Raw genomic sequence first — 19,994 nt, forward strand, 5'->3', positions numbered from 1 at the left:
CATCATGTGTTTCTTGGTGGTTTCTAATTGGACATCATGTGTTTCTTGGTGGATTCTAATTGGACATCATGTGTTTCTTGGTGGTTTCTAATTGGACATCATGTGTTTCTTGGTGGTTTCTAATTGGACATCATGTGTTTCTTGGTGGTTTCTAATTGGACATCATGTGTTTCTTGCTGGTTTCTAATTGGACAGCAATATCTTTCTTGGTGATTTCTAATTGGACATCATGTGTTTCTTGGTGGTTTCTAATTGGACATCATGTGTTTCTTGGTGGTTTCTAATTGGACATCATGTGTTTCTTGGTTGTTTCTAATTGGACATCATGTGTTTCTTGGTGGTTTCTAATTGGACATCATGTGTTTCTTGGTGGTTTCTAATTGGACATCATGTGTTTCTTGGTGGTTTCTAATTGGACATTATGTGTTTCTTGGTTGTTTCTAATTGGACATTATGTGTTTCTTGGTGGTTTCTAATTGGACATCATGTGTTTCTTGGTGGTTTCTAATTGGACATCATGTGTTTCTTGGTGGTTTCTAATTGGACATCATGTGTTTCTTGGTGGTTTCTAATTGGACATCATGTGTTTCTTGGACATCATGGTTTCTAATTGGACATCATGTGTTTCTTGGTGGTTTCTAAATGGACATCATGTGTTTCTTGGTGGTTTCTAATTGGACATCATGTGTTTCTTGGTGGTTTCTAATTGGACATCATGTGTTTCTTGGTGGTTTCTAATTGGACATCATGTGTTTCTTGGTTGTTTCTAATTGGACATCATGTGTTTCGTGGTGGTTCCTATTTGGACATTATGTGTTTCTTGGTGTTTCTCTCTGGTCTCAGGAGGATGATGTAACACTTCGGAGCGAAGATGCATAGCAGTAACCCAAAGCTGGAAGCTAAGATGGCGAATATCTCCACAGCGTCTGCGTACTTCCCAGGAGAGCTGATGTAGGCAGGGACGAATGAAATCCACACGGCACAGAAGATCAGCATGCTGAAGGTGATGAGCTTGGCCTCGTTGAAGTTGTCTGGGAGTTTCCTGGCCAGGAAGGCAAAGAGGAGACAGAGGGAGGCCAGAAGGCCGATGTAGCCCAGCACCAGAGAGAAGCCAACCACAGAGCCCACTTCACACTCCAGGATGACCTTTGACCCCTTGAGGCCTAGGTCACGGTAAGGCAGGGGAGGGCTCATGGACAGCCACACGGCACAGATGATCACCTGCATTTACAAACACAATTACAAACACAATTTAAATATCTTATAAATGACTGATTAATTCAGTTTGGTGACTTTGAAGTTATTTTAATGTTAAAGCGCTCACCTGAACACTGGTAAAGAGGAAGACACTCCCTCTCTGCTGAACGGGTCCAAAACACCTCATCAGCTGCCCAGCACCGGGCCTGGCTGAGCGGAACACAGCCAGAACCACGATGGTCTTGACCAGGAGGCAGGAGAGACAGAGCACGAAGATGACCCCAAATGCTGCCTGGCGGATACGACACGCCCACACAGAGGGACGGCCAATGAACACCAATGAACACAGGAAGCAGAGCTTGAGTGACAGGAGAAGCAGGAAGCTCAGCTCCGAGTTGTTGGCCCGCACCTGGAAGGGTTACACACACATGGTACCGTGTAAGATTACTCAATATGATCCCATTTAACACTTTATTAAAGCTCTTACCAGAGGGGTGTGGCGGTGGTACACAAAGAACATAAACACAGCCACTGTTGCCACAGCGCCGCACACGGCAACAGTGGTCAGGGTGACGCCCATCACGTCATTGAAGGAGAGGAACTCGAGCTGACGAGGGATGCAGGCGGTCCGATGGCTGTTGGACCAGAACTCCAGAGGACACCTGTCACATTGCATAGAGCCTGGGAGAAAAGCATAATTAATTATTCAGTCTAATAAGTCTTAAGTAAGTATTAACACATAACAGACTGTGGGAATAACCACCTACCTCAGTGATGTGAGAAGGCCGATGATATTCAGTTCACTGACCTGTGGTGTTGCTGACCTCTCCCTCAGAACAGGAGATGCAGTCGAAGCAGCAGACAGGCTCCCCCTTCCTCCTGGCTACACGGGTGCCTGGGGGACAGCTGTCACTGCACACTGACACAGGCACCTGTACATGCCATGTAAATAATTTCATTTGAACAAAACCATTCACTTCATGTTTTAAAAATGGTCTTTCTTACTGTATTAGATCCTGTGTTCCACTGGATGGCTGATTGGTTGATGAGGAGATTGGACCCGTCTACACGGCCAATTGTGACTAGTTTGAGCAACCCCTGAGGCGTGGCCTGCCAGTTCACAAGGTCGTACACAGCAGGGACGTCCGCGCCCCGGAAGAAGAACGGCTCCCCAAGTGGAGTGGTGAAGTTAACCTGGTTCAGGTGCTGCAACAGCTTGGAGGAGAGGAGACACAAACATGACCATTACACTGTTAATATGATGTAATAACTCAAAACATATCCCCATAGTGACTGTTAAGTGGACATGAATATTTATTGATATTAAATAACAAAAAAGGATTACATTCGCATGAACAATTCCCCCCCTGATTTATTTGTGTTTGCAAATCATGTCTAATTAACAGGGGCAATAGATGAGAGTACCTCCGCTGGGCTGATGTTGTAAGGAAGGGAGCAGGTGAAGCTGCTGCCCCAGGTAGGGCTGTGTCTCTGGGGGCAGGACAGCAGGCTGTGGAGGGCGTGGGCTGCAGCATACACAGCCAGGTACATGTTATAGGTTATTCTCAGCTGGGAGGTGTCTGTGAAGGGGCTCTGTATCCCCTCCAGAGTCTCTGCCCCACTGCAGGAGGCCAGGCGTGGACGAGGGGAACTGGAGGTGGGAGGAGGGGTGTGTGGTAGTGACACAGAGGGGGTTGGAGGAAGGGGAGAGGGTTGCAGAGACGTGTCGTGTCCATGTGCTGCTCCAGGGCTACACCCAAACACCGTTTCCCAGAGTTCCTTCAACAGGACATCTCCGGGACGATGAAAGGGGTTGAGACTTCGAAGGTGGGCCTCAAAGCCAGGAATGGGTGCACTGCGGATAGCCACACCCACGACACCCTGAGCGACTTTAAAGAGGGCGGGGTTTCTCAGGAGCTGTCCGCTGGTGCTCCATGCCTCACTGGCCAGAAACTGCCTGTCCGTCATGTTTCTCCTCCCCAGCTCCAGGAGTAACGCTCCCATGTCAGTGTACCAGAGGAAGACCAGGATCACCCGCGCTGTCGAGGCCTGGACCGTGTCTGCTGCTCGCTTCACATCCCTCACCAAGTTCGCCCGATTGAGGGTCTCAAAGAACGCCAGGCACACCCCCGTCCCCCGAATCTCTTCCTCAAACACCTGGGGATCAAATTGTCACAAAACTGATACTAAGTTGATGAAAATATATTTTTTAAGTATCCAGTATTCAAGATAATGTAAATAAACAATATACAGTTTTCTATACAATTGTTTTGTGATGTAAATTAAATTCTGCATTTATTTTTCTGTAAACTGAGGAAGAATTTATAAAGTCGTAAACCAAATGTGAAGTTAAATAAAGAAACACCTGTATGGCCAGACGACCGTAGTCATTGTCTACAGCAATAGCCCCGACCCAGGTCCATCCCATGAGCCAGGTGAGCCGGGCCATGGTGAGGGCCTGGTAGACATCACTGGGGATGGTCCTGAAGAAGTTAGGGAACTCCTGTCTGTCACTGAGACAGCCACAGCTGGCCTGGTAACTGATCTGAGGACAACGCCATTGAATCAATCATTTCTCACTAAATACCAGACCAGATGTATTATAAGTAATAAAAGCATTATCACAATCTTTCTAGCTGAGTGTACAAAACATTAAGAACACCTTGAGTTGCCCTTCCATTTGCCCTCAAAACAGCCTCAATTCTTTGGGGCATGGACTCTACAAGGTGTTGAAAGCGTTCCATAGGGATGCTGGTCCATGTTGACTCCAATGCTTCCCACAGTTGTTTCAAGTTGGCTGGATGCGGTGAATCATTCTTGGTACACACGGCATTGCAGTTCTTGACACAAACCTGTGTGCCTGGCACCTACTACCATACCACGTTGACAATCTTCTGTCTTGCACATTCACCCTCTGAATGGCCATTATACACAATCCATGTCTCAATTTTCTCAAGGCTTAAAAAACATATTTGAAATCCTTCTTTAACTTGTCTCCTCCCCTTCATCTACACTGATTGAAGTGGATTTAACAAGTAACATCAATAAGGGATCTTAGCTTTCACTTGGATTCACTGGGTCAGTCTATGTCATAGAAGAGCAGCTGTTCCTAAAGTTTTGTCCACTCAGTATATAACCTGGTTGTTGAGAGAGAGACTAAGGACACAATCACATCAATATGTTTTTATGAAATACCAAATACCCTCAAAAAATATCTCATTCAATTCTGGACTATCTGAAATATGAGGAATTAAAGTATTATGGCAATTGTTCTAGCCATTGCACTTTCTGGTTGTGTGGAGAGAGACTGACCACAGGCACAGAGAGAGGCCCCAGGGTCCTGGCCAGGATGATGGTCTGAGTGGACGATGCATCACCAATGACCAGAGGAACAGGGCAGTCACTAGATGGCCGTGCTGGACAGGACAGAATACCCATAACATGGATGTTTAATCAGAACCACATGATACCAACTACATGAACTACAATATTTGTTATTAATTTAGTGTAGGATCTCCACAATATTATTGGCTATTTGGCAAGTACATTTCATTACATTTTCATTTTAGGTAAAGATGAGGTTGAGGTTAGTGGTTAAAATTACATTTGAGGTTATAAATCTCTGTAGTTTCACATCTGATGTTCCCCCCTGACACCAGGGACAGTGCCCCTCGCAGGCTCCAGGGGTGATGATTACAGCTGTCCAGGATACGGTAGCCCAGCCGAACCCCCGGCAGTAGGAAGGGGTTACGGTTAATCTCGTCCACCGCAAACACCAGCGCATGTGCCCATTGCAATGGTTCCTCTTGGAAACTGAGAGCAGGGATGTGAAACACGAGACAGGAGAGAGAGCGAGAATGACAGAGAAACATTCATCATGTGTAATTGAGGATGATGTCAGCCTGTAATCAGATTCATGTAATTTATTGTGAGGAGAAACAACATTCAACATAAAACAGCACAACAAAAATATATTTCATGCTGAACACGATGGAAAAATACCACAATCTGTGACAGCAATATTATTTAGGTGTTTGCATTTACAAGAAATATGCCGTGCCTCATTGTACTCAGAGAAATAGAGCACTGTGCTACAGCAAATACAGTCTCTCTCTCTGAGATGACACACATTAGAATTGAAGAGAGAAGTTGGACAAAAACAAAGATTGAAATTGTTTTGCAGACAATTTTACAATTCATTTTGAAGTGATTATGATTCTGTGTCAACAGCAAAACATTTAGCATTTCAATTTTAATTGATTAAGATTCTGTGTAAAAAGTACAATGGTCCATTTTCCAGTCTTCTGAAGAGAACAACATTTAGATCAAGTCTGACATGAAAACAAAAATAAGGCTAGGAAAATAAAGAAAGAAAAGTGTCCTGCTAAAAATTAAATGCTGTTCCAAAATCAAAGAAAATGACTTACATCAAAAGAATAAACAAGGATTAAAATCTCATTTCAACATGCTTTGAAAAGAAAGACGCAAGAAAAGTGTGATAAAAAAAAGTTAGAGAACAGAAATAAATTAAATAACTTACTTGACACAGGCCTGCAGGTCAGGGGGTTGGCTGAAGCTCAGGTCTGGAGCAGGAGGGAGGTTATGGAAGGGGATGAGACCACCGATCACGACTTCACCTTCCTGGGAGAGACTACGGTCATCCAGACCAACCGAACGATCCCACCGTGAACACACAGTTGCCTGAACCATCCCTGACCCATCCCCGACCAGCCAGGGCAGTAGCAGGGGAATGGCCGGTGTCAGCCAGGTGAACCAGGGGGACATGGGGGAGCTCCTCTGGACACACAGACAGGAAGGCAGTTGACCAGACCAAAACATGTCCCAATGTAATTTCTAAATACTGAAAAAACATGAAAAACTACACCACAGTTGTAATGATGAAACATACAGATGAGTCAAAATGAGTGTAAAGATTATGATCAGAAATTCTCCCAGTCTTTACATCCAGCCTGGTGGGGGAAAGTTAATGGACTTTGCTCCCAGATGTTTTATGTAGCACAGATCAGCCTCAGTGGTTCTTCGTCAGGTGAAGACAAGCTTGGGTAGTCGACCAGTCTCTATCTCCCAGCGCTTGGTCTGGCAGCAGCCTCCTCTGATCTGGCCCAGTGGAGGTTAAGGGAGGGTATTTATAATGACCAGAGATCATAGAGAAGACACAGAGTAAACAAGATGACACACTGAGACCCTAAATCACAGGCCTCCTGAGTGTTGCTGTTAGGGAAAGCACAAAACGATTAGAGACAAGGGTGACAGGGGTACTTTAAATTTTTCAAAAATATGTTTTTAGTTTTGTGCTGCACCAATCATGGAAGTATGGTGGGGTGAGGAAGGAGGGTGACGGGGGTACAAGGACCAGGACTGAAGGGATAGTGTGACTTAATCTCCAAATAATAGTTTGAGGATTTAGATGGCCACAGGTGCTCTCTCTCTCATCTCCCTTACTGCTCATTTCACAAGCAATTACATCCCATTATCCACACACAGCAAGATACAAAAACAGAGGCAGGGAGGGGGGACTGTGTGTGCGTGTGCATGTGTGTGTACATGCCATGGCAAGAGTAGTTGTATACCCCGGTGGCTACAACACCGATAAACATAGAATACAATTAGAGAGTGTGTCGGTGAGAGAAATAGGGTGGCAAATAGAGAGAGAAATGGAGAGAAAGATGGTGGAAAATAGAGAGAAGAAAAAACAAACATCAAGATAAGCAAATAGAAGACCAGTAATCAAACAGACAGACATGTTGCGTTCAAGTCGCATTTTTTATTAATTTTATTACATCAGTAGGAAAATGCTCACAGTAATGTTTCCGAGTGACCATACAAAGAAAAAGGATGGGTTTAACACGGAAAAGAAGAATTAAAAACATGCAACTTGGTCTAGTCGAAACACCCTTATCTACCTATTCCACTGTGTGTTTCAGTTCTTGTAAACATCTCATTTTTTTAATAACCAGCTCCCAATTTTCACCCGTTTTTTTTGCAGCAGTCTGTATTAAATGAATTGTAAAAAAAAAAAAATTCAAGCATGTAAACTCAAAAAGTTTCAAATATGTGAAAAATGTTTAAAATATTAGAAAGCAATAAGTCAGAGTATTTCATCCAATCCCACTTTGACTTATTCTGTGAAAAGATAGTAGTGCACTGTGATGTCTACAGATCGATGCATAGTCATGCTGGACATTTAACATGCAGAAAACAGAACAACTAAATGACAACACCTTAAATTCAAAACGAATCTACAGCAGAATATGTACCAACAACACCAGGCACACAGAGGACAAATCAGAGGAGAAGGAACACTTGAGGAAGATGCAACAGATCCCATCCCTTAAAAGTGGTCCCCACACTGGGCACACACCGGTTGAATCAACATTGTCTCCACGTCATTTTAATGTTGAACTAATGTGGAATAGACATTGCATTGATGTCTGTGGGCCTCTGATAATACCAATATACACATTTCAAATGTACAAAGACCAAGACAACACTTCCCTTTAAACACATTTGTAAAGTTTCCTTATTTTCTGCTTTATAGTAGATGGTGTTAGCTTGAACAGGAAGTAGAATTACAAGAACAGACAGGACAGGAAATGGGTACAATCAAAGTAGGAAGTAGTTTAACAGTCTGTTCAAACTACATTTAAAGAACATTCTGATCAGGACATGAAGAAGAATCAAAAACATATTTACATTTACAGACAAGACTGTCAGACCCAATCAGGTACTTGACTTTATATCTGAAAGTATTATTGGACAGCCCAACCATGATATATGTTTTTTTTCCTCGGTCCTAAGCAGGAAGCTGATTGCTGCGTTTTGGAAGTACATTATACATCATTCTATGTAGGTGATAACCAGGAAGTGGGTTCAGAGTCTGAGCAGGAAGTAGACCTCCGGTTCTGATTGTATACAGGAGTCTGTGGGCAGCAGAGAGTCATCATGATAATGATCTCCGTATCCGTACCCCAGTGTGGTGCACCCCCCCTCAGGCAGCCCCCTTTCCTCCAGCTGGTCCAGGTAGCCCGCTATGTAAGAGCCTGTGGAGTGTCTGTTAGCTGGGGGGTTCTGACATGCTGCTACTTTAGAACACAGCACTAACCCTCCCACGCTGGAGGGGGCGCTCATGTCCCGGGGCTTTAGAGCCTCCCGCTGCCTCTCTCGAGCACGATTGTTGATGTGACGCACACGGCTCTGGCTCCGAGAGGAGAGACGGCGAGAGAGGAGGGGCGGGGAGTCCTCCTGGGTGTCAGGGACAAAGTTTAAGGAGGAGCAGGATGGGGTTATGAAGGGTTTGGGGGGTATCTGTAACTGAGGTAACTGGGTAAGCTGGGGTGACTGGGGTCTGTCCCCGTCTCTGTCATCCCCCTCTAGGGTGACTAGTTTGCGTAACTGCTCAGTGAGGGGGTCTGCAGACTGCAGCCTTTGGGACAGACCTCCCAGGCCCCTCATCCTCCTCCGCTCCCTCATACAGGGGGTGATAAAGCTGCGGCTGATGATGTTGTACTTGCTGTGGAAGTTGCAGGAGATGTCCTCAGATGTCAGGTCACCCAGAGACTTGGACTTGCAGGGGCTGGGGGCTGTGGATGGTCTGAGGATAGGTAGAGGAGGGGTGAGGGTGGAGCCCAAAAGGGGCAGTGATGGGCGACCAGATTGGGGTTGGAGCTGGGTTTGTGGCTTGGGCTGGGTGTCTGATTGGGGTTGGGTTTGGGTCAGGGGTTGGAGCTGGGTGTCTGTTTTGGGATGGGGTTGGGGCTGGGTGTAGTGGGAGGCAGAGGCAGTGGAGTGTCTGAAGCAGTCGTAGTCTCGCTGACTGGAGTCCACACTATAGTCTGAGCTGCGGGAGTACAGGCCTCTGTCTCTGGGGAGGCTAACAGACCTTGGACCAGAAAGAACAGACAGACACTCTGAGGAGGAGAACCCATTCTGGAAGCAGGCTGATGCTTCTCCCTGACCCTGTACTTCCCCTGTCCCACCCTGGTACCTCCTGGTCTGAGGCTGGGTGGGACCACTGTAACTGTGCTGCTGGGTGAAGGCTCTGGTAATGTGTCTGCTATGAGTGGAAGGATGGCTGTTCAGGAGGAGGGGGCTGGGGTTGGGGGGGCCCTTTGCAGGGGGGAGGGCTGAGTTTGAGGGGTTGTCAATGGGGCTTGGCGAGGGGAGGGCTGGTGTGAGGGCTGTTTGAAGGGTGAAGAACATTGGGAGAGCTGGAGTTGAGGAGCAGCGTAGCATTTGGTTGGGCTGGTAGCGACCCAGGTATGGTTGTGTCCCGGTAATGTCAGGGTCATCTCCAGTGGATCCTCATCCACGTTAACCTCCATCAGACTACTTCCTTCCGTGTCATGGCACAACAGGAATTGGTCAGACACTGTACTGTTGTTGGACGGGCACGTGTAACCCCACGACAACCCCCACTCTCCCACTGACCCCAACCTTTTAGGATCACATTCACCCCCGTAGCCCTCTCCTTTCTCCTCCACCACACCCCTCCGTGAGCCCACCCAGCTGCCATTGCCTTCTACCCCCAGGAGAGGAGGCACCTTGGCTGGGGAAGGCTCCAGGCTTCCCATGGGTGTGCTCTCCTCAGAGTCAGCCTGGATGTTGCCGATGGTCTGCTTCTTCAGGTTGTAGACAGAGACTGGAGACAAGACCTCCTCATCCAGGATGGTATAGACCTCCTCCAGCTCCGTGGTCTCAGGACTGGAGAAGAGAAGAGGGGCATTGGGGTCTGTGTGGGAGGTTTTGGGGTGGGGTGAGAGTAGATTCTGGTTCGCGTGGTTAGGGGTCTGGCTTGCTTTTCGAGGAGTGATAGGTCCGTTCATTGCCTTGCGGGGGGAGGAGATGGTGTGTGGGTCTTTATATCGGGTGGTATAGTCTATGGTAACCTTATAGGGTGTGCTGGAGTCCCAGACAGCAGGATCGGACAGACAGGACATGACACTGAGGGTGTGGGGGTCAGAGTTCATTGTGAAATCATTCTGGTCGCCGGTGAGGTCAAACTGACCAATCAGAGCGGAAATAGACCCGTAGGTGGTATCGTTGCTGAGGGATACGGCGTCAATGAGATGTGAGATGATGCTGTCCTGTAGGGGGACGGGGATCTGCAGATCGGACCGGTCCACATTCAGTAGGGAGATGGGGAGCTCAGAGGAAGGAGAGGAGGAAGTTGCTGTGTTTGTTGTACTAAGTAATGTTGTCTCTGGTCTGCTCTCACTTGGTACGTGTAAACAGTTGCTCTCTGTCTCTGTTGAGCTGCTGAGGTGACACAATGTCCTTTGGCGAGAAGAAACGTCCTCAGCTTTGCTGGGTGGGTTGACTCTGTCTTGTGATTGGTCTTTGGAGTCACCATCTACAGTTCCTCCTCCTCGGCCAATGACCAGGTAGGAGGTCTCATCTGATTGGTCAGACTCTGTGGTGTTATCCTGTGCGTTGTTGTGATTGATGGAAGGGGTGAACACTTTGTGCTCAAGGGAGGCGGCTGATTCGACGACGAGTTCCACAGAGTGGGACCTGGGCTGGTTAAAGGGGGACATTCCTGTGGAAACAGACAAGTTAGACAGTCAAGGTTCAAACATATCACAACCGTACGTAGAACACCAAGTCAACCAACAACCAACCGACACATTCCGTCCAATACGAGCCAATAGCAAACACAGAGACGAATGGAATGTACCACCAAATACGACTGTGAGAGGGGTGTTGGAGAATGAGGCTGTGCAGGTAACAGAAGGAACATCCATTTTTTAGGGGGAACTTCAAATTTCGTAAAACAGATGGTCAAATGGGATCAATTTTTTAAACAATTAAAGGAAAATGTACATTTGGAAATTTTTACAAAGTTACATCAGTGGCATGATGTAATACTGGGATGTTTTAGGATGAGGCAACCTTAGGAGGTGTTTTGGTTTACCTGGCGGGATATCCTAGTCAGTTCTCTACTACAGAGAAGCACCACAGAGTGAAGAAGGAACAGAAAAGGCAAGTTAAAGTAGTGAGGAAGAATAGAGTGCCTGGATTTGTCAATTCACATGAAAACACATTTTTATTTCTATATTTTAGAAAATGATGAGTTAGAAACGAGGAAAGGGATTACATTTCACATAAGACCCATAGCGCTGTTTCACTGAGAGCGCAGGACAACAACTCTAAGCATCATGTCACACATATAGCAAACAAAGCCAGTTGCTCTGCCTTTACAGGTAGGCCTATGGCCATGTATTGCGCTGAGAAATAGGCAACATGATGCTGTTACACTGTCGGTTGGTTTCTTGCGTTGGTTTCTTCTTACATGTTAGATATCTATTATAACATATTGCTTGTTACATGGCATACCGTTAATTGTTATGGTTGATGTAAGAGTGTGTGAGGTCTACTGAGGAGGTATACCCACCGATGAGTGTGTCTGCACCCAGGTCAGGCTGCTCCTGGTCGGGGGAGCAGAGGGAGAGCTGTCCCTGCAGTAGCCTCTCCAGGGGCATGGAGATGGGCCTGTGGGTGAGGGGTGTTGGGCGTCTCTCCACCATTACCCCCTCCCTGTCCCTTTCCCTGTTCTGGGACCCCTCCCCCCCAGCCCCTGCTCCGGCCCACAATCTGTCCTTGCCGTCTGATATGGAGGCCTTGCGGTCCGATATGGAGGTGGAGGACTCAGCGAGCTTCATCTTGGTTTTCTTGCGACGGTTGGCGGGGGCGCTGGCGGTGCGTCGGAGGAGGTGGTCACTGATGGAGCGTTTCCTGAGGGCCGAACTACAGCTGGTGTCTACTGACGACTTAGAGGGCCTGTTAAATAAGCCCCTGATGCCGCGCAGCTGACGACCCTGATGGGTGGAGAGAGAAGTAGAATGAAGAGAGGGAGGGGAGAGAGAAGAAGAATGAAGAGAGAGGGAGGGGAGAGAGGAGAAGAATGAAGAGAGAGGGAGGGGAGAGAGAAGAAGAATGAAGAGAGAGAGAGGGGAGAGAGGAGAAGAATGAAGAGAGAGGGAGGGGAGAGAGAAGAAGAATGAAGAGAGAGGGAGGGGAGAGAGGAGAAGAATGAAGAGAGAGGGAGGGGAGAGAGAGAGAAGAATGAAGAGAGAGGGAGGGGAGAGAGAAGAAGAATGAAGAGTGAGGGAGGGGAGAGAGGAGAAGAATGAAGAGAGAGGGAGGGGAGAGAGGAGAAGAATGAAGAGAGAGGGAGGGGAGAGAGGAGAAGAATGAAGAGAGAGGGAGGGGAGAGAGAAGAAGAATGAAGAGAGAGAGAGGGGAGAGAGGAGAAGAATGAAGAGAGAGGGAGGGGAGAGAGAAGAAGAATGAAGAGAGAGGGAGGGGAGAGAGGAGAAGAATGAAGAGAGAGGGAGGGGAGAGAGAAGAAGAATGAAGAGAGAGGGAGGGGAGAGAGGAGAAGAATGAAGAGAGAGAGAGGGGAGAGAGAAGAAGAATGAAGAGAGAGAGAGGGGAGAGAGAAGAAGAATGAAGAGAGAGGGAGGGGAGAGAGGAGAAGAATGAAGAGAGAGGGGTGAGAGAGAGAAAGTGTTTAGTATTTTGCATGAAAATATGAATTGCATGGTGTGAGGAAGGTTAGATAAGATGTGTCATGCTTTTCAATCACATCACAGTATTCCCACCACAATGCAAACATGCCTGAGAAACAATATAGACTGAAAACATTAACACACTTCACTCTACACAAAACAAAACATTTTCAGCAAATCAACACTTCTTTACATGAATTCAGATTAAGTGCTGAGCTGTCATTGCCAGTCCCACTCAGGTTCATCATAGGGAGAATCTCAATTTGCATTTCCTTGATTCCTTGCATCGTCTCTCCTCGTCTCCTTCTCAAAAACCCATTGGATGAGGTCAGAGGTCCGTCCCGTCTAACCTTCTCATCCAATAGGTCTCGAGAAGGAGGTCGAGGAGAGCGGACATGGGGAACAAAGGCAATGCAATTGAGATTCTCCCGTGGCCAAAGACATGCCCTTAGATGGCACTATAGCATAACGGTAACTACTATCCACAGACAAACAACCATCTCATTCTGTCACTCACAATCCTTGCACATAGTCCCTCTCTACCATTATCTGTGTAGTTAGTAATGCCATGAGCTCTGATTTTATGAACCCGATAATGACTGATAAAATGCATAGAAAATCACCTAACAAGAAAACACATCCACAATACACCCAATATACCAGACATACAGTAACAAAGAAATACATCTGAAACCATATACACTCCACCACACACAGTGGAAACAGTTACCATATACACTCCACCACACACAGTGGAAACAGTTACCATATACACTCCACCACACACAGTGGAAACAGTTACCATATACACTCCACCACACACAGTGGAAACAGTTACCATATACACTCCACCACACACAGTGGAAACAGTTACCATATACACTCCACCACACACAGTGGAAACAGTTACCATATACACTCCACCACACACAGTGGAAACAGTTACCATATACACTCCACCACACACAGTGGAAACAGTTACCATATACACTCCACCACACACAGTGGAAACAGTTACCATATACACTCCACCACACACAGTGGAAACAGTTACCATATACACTCCACCACACACAGTGGAAACAGTTACCATATACACTCCACCACACACAGTGGAAACAGTTACCATATACACTCCACCACACACAGTGGAAACAGTTACCATATACACTCCACCACACACAGTGGAAACAGTTACCATATACACTCCACCACACACAGTGGAAACAGTTACCATATACACTCCACCACACACAGTGGAAACAGTTGAAATACATCTGAAACCATATACACTCCACCACACACAGTGGAAACAGTTGACATACATCTGAAACCATATACACTCCACCACACACAGTGGAAACAGTTGACATACATCTGAAACCATATACACTCCACCACACACAGTGGAAACAGTTGACATACATCTGAAACCATATACACTCCACCACACACAGTGGAAACAGTTGAAATACATCTGAAACCATATACACTCCACCACACACAGTGGAAACAGTTGACATACATCTGAAACCATATACACTCCACCACACACAGTGGAAACAGTTGAAATACATCTGAAACCATATACACTCCACTACACACAGTGGAAACAGTTGACAGTCGTGCAGATGCCATGCAGCATACATAGTCTACCCAGGATACCTTGTGGGCTCCTAGAAAGTGCATTATGGTAAAGCTGGGGTTCAGGACTAGTGGATTCCACTGGAAAGGAAGAAGGTATCGGCTTAGGAGAATTATATAGCTGACAACTAAGTGTAATAAATATGTATATGTAAAAGCTAAAACTGATTTTTTTCCCCTTCAGACCACTTATTTTCTATAGGGTCAGAGTAGCACTAGCCTGGTACCCAGATCTGATCTCACTAGCCTGGTACCCAGATCTGATCTCACTAGCCTGGTACCCAGATCTGATCTCACTAGCCTGGTACCCAGATCTGATCTCACTAGCCTGGTACCCAGATCTGATCTCACTAGCCTGGTACCCAGATCTGATCTCACTAGCCTGGTACCCAGATCTGATCTCACTAGCCTGGTACCCAGATCTGATCTCACTAGCCTGGTACCAAAGCTGTTTGTGTGTTTGCCTGCTCCATTGGCATTGTCAAGCAAATCATGTTTTGCAGTTCCATAAGGACATGGCAAGATACCAGAAACAGAGTGGTACCCAGGCTATATTAAGGAGAGCAGAAACAGACTGGTTCCCAGGCTATATTAAAGAGTCCAGAAACAGACTGGTACCCAGGCTATATCAAAGAGGTTAGAAAGAGACTGGTACCCAGGCCATTGGGTCAGTGGTGACATGTGGAGAAGAGGACCAGGGATACTAGGAATGTCTCAGACTGTATCTATCTTACCATATAAGGGTTATCTCACTGCAATGTACTGTACCTACCTTCCCATAGATGTCATGAACTGATACGTGGATAAAGATTGACGCCTCAGTCAACCCCTCCAAGTACACATGTCTATAACCTGAAGAGAGAGAAAGGGAGAGAGACAGAGAGTTATCGTTGTGGAGAGGTCATTACAATACCCCATGTATATTAAAAATAACACTGCATGGAATAAGTACAAAAAAGCTCCTTAAGGACAATCAAGAGACACTATTTGCTGACTGCAACAAAGAGGGGACCGTAAGCAACTTCACTTTCTACACAGACCATCCCCTGGTACAGTGTTATATTAACCAGAAGGTCAGCTCTTAGGTTTCTTCTGTCATTCGTAGACGTGTCAAGACGTTTTTAAGTGGTCCGGTTCCGCCCAGGAGCATCCCCTGGTACAGTGTTATATTAACCAGACCATCTCCTGGTACAGAGCTATATTAACCAGACCATCCCCTGGTACAGTGTTATATTAACCAGACCATCCCCTGGTACAGTGTTATATTAACCAGACCATCCCCTGGTACAGTGTTATATTAACCAGACCATCCCCTGGTACAGTGTTATATTAACCAGACCATCCCCTGGTACAGTGTTATATTAACCAGACCATCCCCTGGCACAGTGTTATATTAACCAGACCATCCCCTGGTACAGTGTTATATTAACCAGACCATCCCCTGGTACAGTGTTATATTAACCAGACCATCCCCTGGTACAGTGTTATATTAACCAGACCATCCCCTGGTACAGTGTTATATTAACCAGACCATCCCCTGGTACAGTGTTATATTAACCAGACCATCCCCTGGCATGGTGCTATATTAACCAGACCATCCCCTGGTACCCCATCCCCTGGTACAGTGTTATATTAACCAGACCATCCCCTGGTACAGTGTTATATTAACCAGACCATCCCCTGGTACAGTGCTATATTAACCAGACCATCCCCTGGTACAGAGCTATATTAACCAGACCATCCCCTGGTACAGTGTTATATTAACCAGACCATCCCCTGGTACAGTGTTATATTAACCAGACCATCCCCTGGTACAGTGTTATATTAACCAGACCATCCCCTGGCACAGTGTTATATTAACCAGACCATCCCCTGGCACAGTGTTATATTAACCAGACCATCCCCTGGCACAGTGTTATATTAACCAGACCATCCCCTGGCACAGTGTTATATTAACCAGACCATCCCCTGGTACAGTGTTATATTAACCAGACCATCCCCTGGCACAGTGTTATATTAACCAGACCATCCCCTGGTACAGTGTTATATTAACACAGACCATCCCCTGGCATGGTGCTATATTAACACAGACCATCCCCTGGCACAGTGTTATATTAACCAGACCATCCCCTGGCACAGTGTTATATTAACACAGACCATCCCCTGGCATGACACAGTGCTATATTAACACAGACCATCCCCTGGCATGGTGCTATATTAACCAGACCATCCCCTGGTACAGTGTTATATTAACCAGACCATCCCCTGACACAGTGCTATATTAACACAGACCATCCCTTGGCATGACACAGTGCTATATTAACATCCCCTGGCACACTTCCCCTATGTCAAGAGAGTGGGTATTGTCCCAGGGTGGAAACTCAGAATACTAGACATTGAGGAAATTGAAACAACCTTTGTCAACATGTACAAGTCTGGGACAGTAATGGTGCAGGGCTTCCTCATGCAGTTCCAGTAGGACTTTTACGGGGTCAAAGAGAGAGAACAGCAGGAATGGTTCTCTCTCTGTAATGTCTCCCCCATCCTGAGTGAGTCTGATCACACCTCTTCAAAATGCCTTGCAAACAAAGATAGTCACCAACACCCCCCGCACTGAACACACTCCCATGTCCCACAACTGCACTGCTCCTCCATCACTGAGAGGGATACATTCACAGAGCTGGAGAGAGACATGGTGGAGCTAGTCCACACAATACAGACATAACAACTCCCCCCCCCCAACAAGACCTGGAGGGCAGAGGGTGGAGATGGACGGCTGTCTGAGTTGCTGGCTGCTTAAAGAGGCACACATGGCACTGAAGGAGGAGGTGACAAAGCTGAGGTGTGACAGAGAGCAGGACACTCCCCCAGAGAAGCCAACAGAACGGCCAAACTCAGACCCGGACCACAACCTCAACACCAACCCAACAGAGGACAGACAACACAAGACCCACCAACACAACAGACTCCACCCCCTCCCAACAGACCCCATCCCTTCCCAACAGACTCCACCCCCTCCCAACAGACTCCACCCCCTCCCAACAGACCCCATCCCTTCCCAACAGACTCCACCCCCTCCCAACAGACTACACCCCCTCCCAACAGACCCCATCCCTTCCCAACAGACTCCACCCCCTCCCAACAGACTACACCCCCTCCCAACAGACCCCATCCCTTCCCAACAGACTTCACCCCCGCCTAACAGCCCTCCTGTCAGCTCCCCTGATTGCTCTCTTGACGACCCCCACACATCCACTGAGGACACATAAAAGCCAGAGAGACTGTGCTCCTCATTGACTCAAATGGCAAATACATTCAAGAGGATGAACTTTAACCCAAACACAAAGTGGCAAAACTCTGGAGCCCAAAAACTAGGTATGCCCTGGAGCTGCTATCAGAGGACAGACTAGGGTCCCCCAACCACATCATAATTCACACGGGCACAAATTACCTGAGAGCCCCGCAGGAAAGGGTTGCCACAGCACTCAAGGGAGTGATTGAAAAATCATCTTCTAATTCATCTTCTAATTTCCCCAACATGCATTTATCTCCACCCTGTTACCACAAAAATACTTTCACCCTGCCACCATACAGACGGTGAATGCAAGCATATTGCGAGACTCTGCCTCAAAACCTAATTTCTACCTGGCTCACCACTCCACCCTGGACTTGAACAGCCTTTACAACCAGGTCCACCTCTACAAGGCAGCAATCCCAACTTTTGCCAGGACCCTGAAGGACGTAACCCTAAACCGTAGTCCCTGCACCTCATACAGGAGCAACAGAGAAACAGACACCCCGCCCAGACCAGCGAGACACCCTCCCAGACCTGCAAGACCCCCTCCTGAAGGACCTGCACAGAGAGAACCCACGCCAAGAGGACCTACACCCAGACCACAGCATCACCAGTCACACCCCAACCAGCTGAAACCACACCAAACAAACCCTGACCACACCCTATATAGGCCCCACTATATCAGACCTATGCCCTTTCTGCCCACCCCATGCCCCTCGCCCCTGCGACAAGGACCTCAACATGACAGCAGACATATGCCCAGGTCGTGAGCAGAGCAACAGGCCAACTCCCAGTATTACATCCGTCCAAGCTCCATCCTGCAACCTACTGTGATGGTCTGGGCCTAAACCACACAAAAACAACACTAGACACTATGGAACACAAAGCTTGTACTGTCTCATCCTGGAATGTACAAGGTTTGAGGTCATCTGCCTAAAAAGAAGGAACCCAGACAGGAGTCAGGAGACGGACCCACTGGTTGCCCTCTAGGTTACAGAGAGCTGGTAGTCCTATCCACCAAACGACCAAGTATGAAACGAGCAAGGGACTCAGGGGGTATGCTAATTTGGTATAGACCAGACCTAATCCACTCTGTTAAATTAGTCAAAACAGGAACATTTTACATCAGTCTAGAAATGAATATGGAAATGATCTCAGAGAAAAATGTCCTCCTGTGTGCTGCCTATATCCCTGCAATAGAATTGCCATACTTTACAGATGACAGCTTCTCCATCCTAGAGGGGGAATTTAACCATTTCCAGGCCCAGGGACATGTACTAGTCTGTGGCGACCTAAATGACAATATATATTTTTTTAAACATCCAAAATGACCAGGGGTGCCCCCTATTGGATGGGCACGGGTGGGGGGTGCTCCCTACCCAACCATGGACCCTTGCACCCCTCTAAAGGCATTAAAACATTAGTTATGCCATCTGGCCATGGTTCACTGTCTTTTTGGTTCAGAAGCCGACTTCCAATGAACATATATTGCAAATGGACAATACATAGGCCTAATGGACAAACGCAATAAAATAAGACATATGTATGTGCATATGGTTATTACATATGTATAATTGACCAAAATAAATAAATAAATAGAAAAACAGTCAAAAAAAACGATTTTTTTTAGGGGTTTTAAAACTTTGAAAATGTTTTGAGATTTTCATAATTTTACCCTTGGGTCTTGACTTTGACCGTTTTCAATATGAAAATCTATGGTTGAGCGCGCTAGCTATATTTGTGATTTTGGGTGTATGACACTTGGCATTTCCCATGTTCCACTAGCCAAGTGGTTTGGATGAACTGCCTTCCATTTGCCCAATGGCAATAAGTTGCCATTCATTTTTGTCCATTTCATGGGGTCTTCTCTTACCTTAGCGAAAACAATGTACTGAGCAAATGTCAATTTGGCTTTTTACCAAATTATCCTGTGTGACAGACCACATATTCACACTGCACACCCTGACTGACAAACAAACTAACTAAAACAAAGGGAAAGTCTTCTCATGCTTTGTTGATATAAAATAAAGTTTAGACTCAAATTGGCATAAGGGTCTGCTATACAATCTGATGGAAAGTGTTGTGGGGGGAAATACATAGAACATTATAAAATCCATGTACACAAATAAGTGTGAGGTTAAAATGGGCAAAAAACACACAAATGCAGCTTAAACCCCACCCTCTTCAACATATATATCAACGAACTAGCGAGGGCACTAGAACAGTCTGCAGCACTCGGCCTCACCCTACTAGAATCTGAAGTCAAATGTCTGCTGTTTGCTGATGATCTGGTGCTTCTGTCACCAACCAAGAAGGGCCTACAGCAGCAC

General features: G+C 46.6%; 2 protein-coding genes across 2 annotated transcripts in view; both read right to left on the bottom strand.

Moving 5' to 3' along the window:
- Positions 1-646: 646 nt before the first annotated feature.
- Positions 647-6,037, bottom strand: LOC123992513 (extracellular calcium-sensing receptor-like). The gene is made up of 10 exons (XM_046293710.1): positions 5,738-6,037; positions 4,877-5,010; positions 4,510-4,613; positions 3,563-3,742; positions 2,623-3,354; positions 2,203-2,412; positions 2,006-2,129; positions 1,685-1,878; positions 1,325-1,606; positions 647-1,221 (listed from the first exon to the last, which is right to left on the bottom strand). The coding sequence occupies exons 1-10, from the start codon at positions 6,034-6,036 to the stop codon at positions 799-801; spliced, it is 2,682 nt and encodes an 893-aa protein (XP_046149666.1). The 5' UTR covers position 6,037; the 3' UTR covers positions 647-798.
- A 3,110-nt stretch (positions 6,038-9,147) lies between these two features.
- Positions 9,148-19,994, bottom strand: part of LOC123992514 (1-phosphatidylinositol 4,5-bisphosphate phosphodiesterase eta-1-like) — a 195,280-nt gene continuing 184,433 nt past the window's right edge. Inside the window, exons 23-26 of the mRNA XM_046293711.1 lie at positions 15,142-15,221; positions 14,391-14,450; positions 11,609-12,032; positions 9,148-10,753 (exon numbers count right to left, since the gene is read on the bottom strand). Coding sequence (XP_046149667.1) covers positions 9,294-10,753; positions 11,609-12,032; positions 14,391-14,450; positions 15,142-15,221 — 2,024 coding nt within the window. The 3' untranslated portion in view covers positions 9,148-9,293. The remainder of the gene's footprint in view (positions 10,754-11,608; positions 12,033-14,390; positions 14,451-15,141; positions 15,222-19,994) is intronic.

Source organism: Oncorhynchus gorbuscha, linkage group LG13 (genome assembly GCF_021184085.1).
Source record: "Oncorhynchus gorbuscha isolate QuinsamMale2020 ecotype Even-year linkage group LG13, OgorEven_v1.0, whole genome shotgun sequence".
Lineage (NCBI taxonomy): Eukaryota > Metazoa > Chordata > Actinopteri > Salmoniformes > Salmonidae > Oncorhynchus > Oncorhynchus gorbuscha.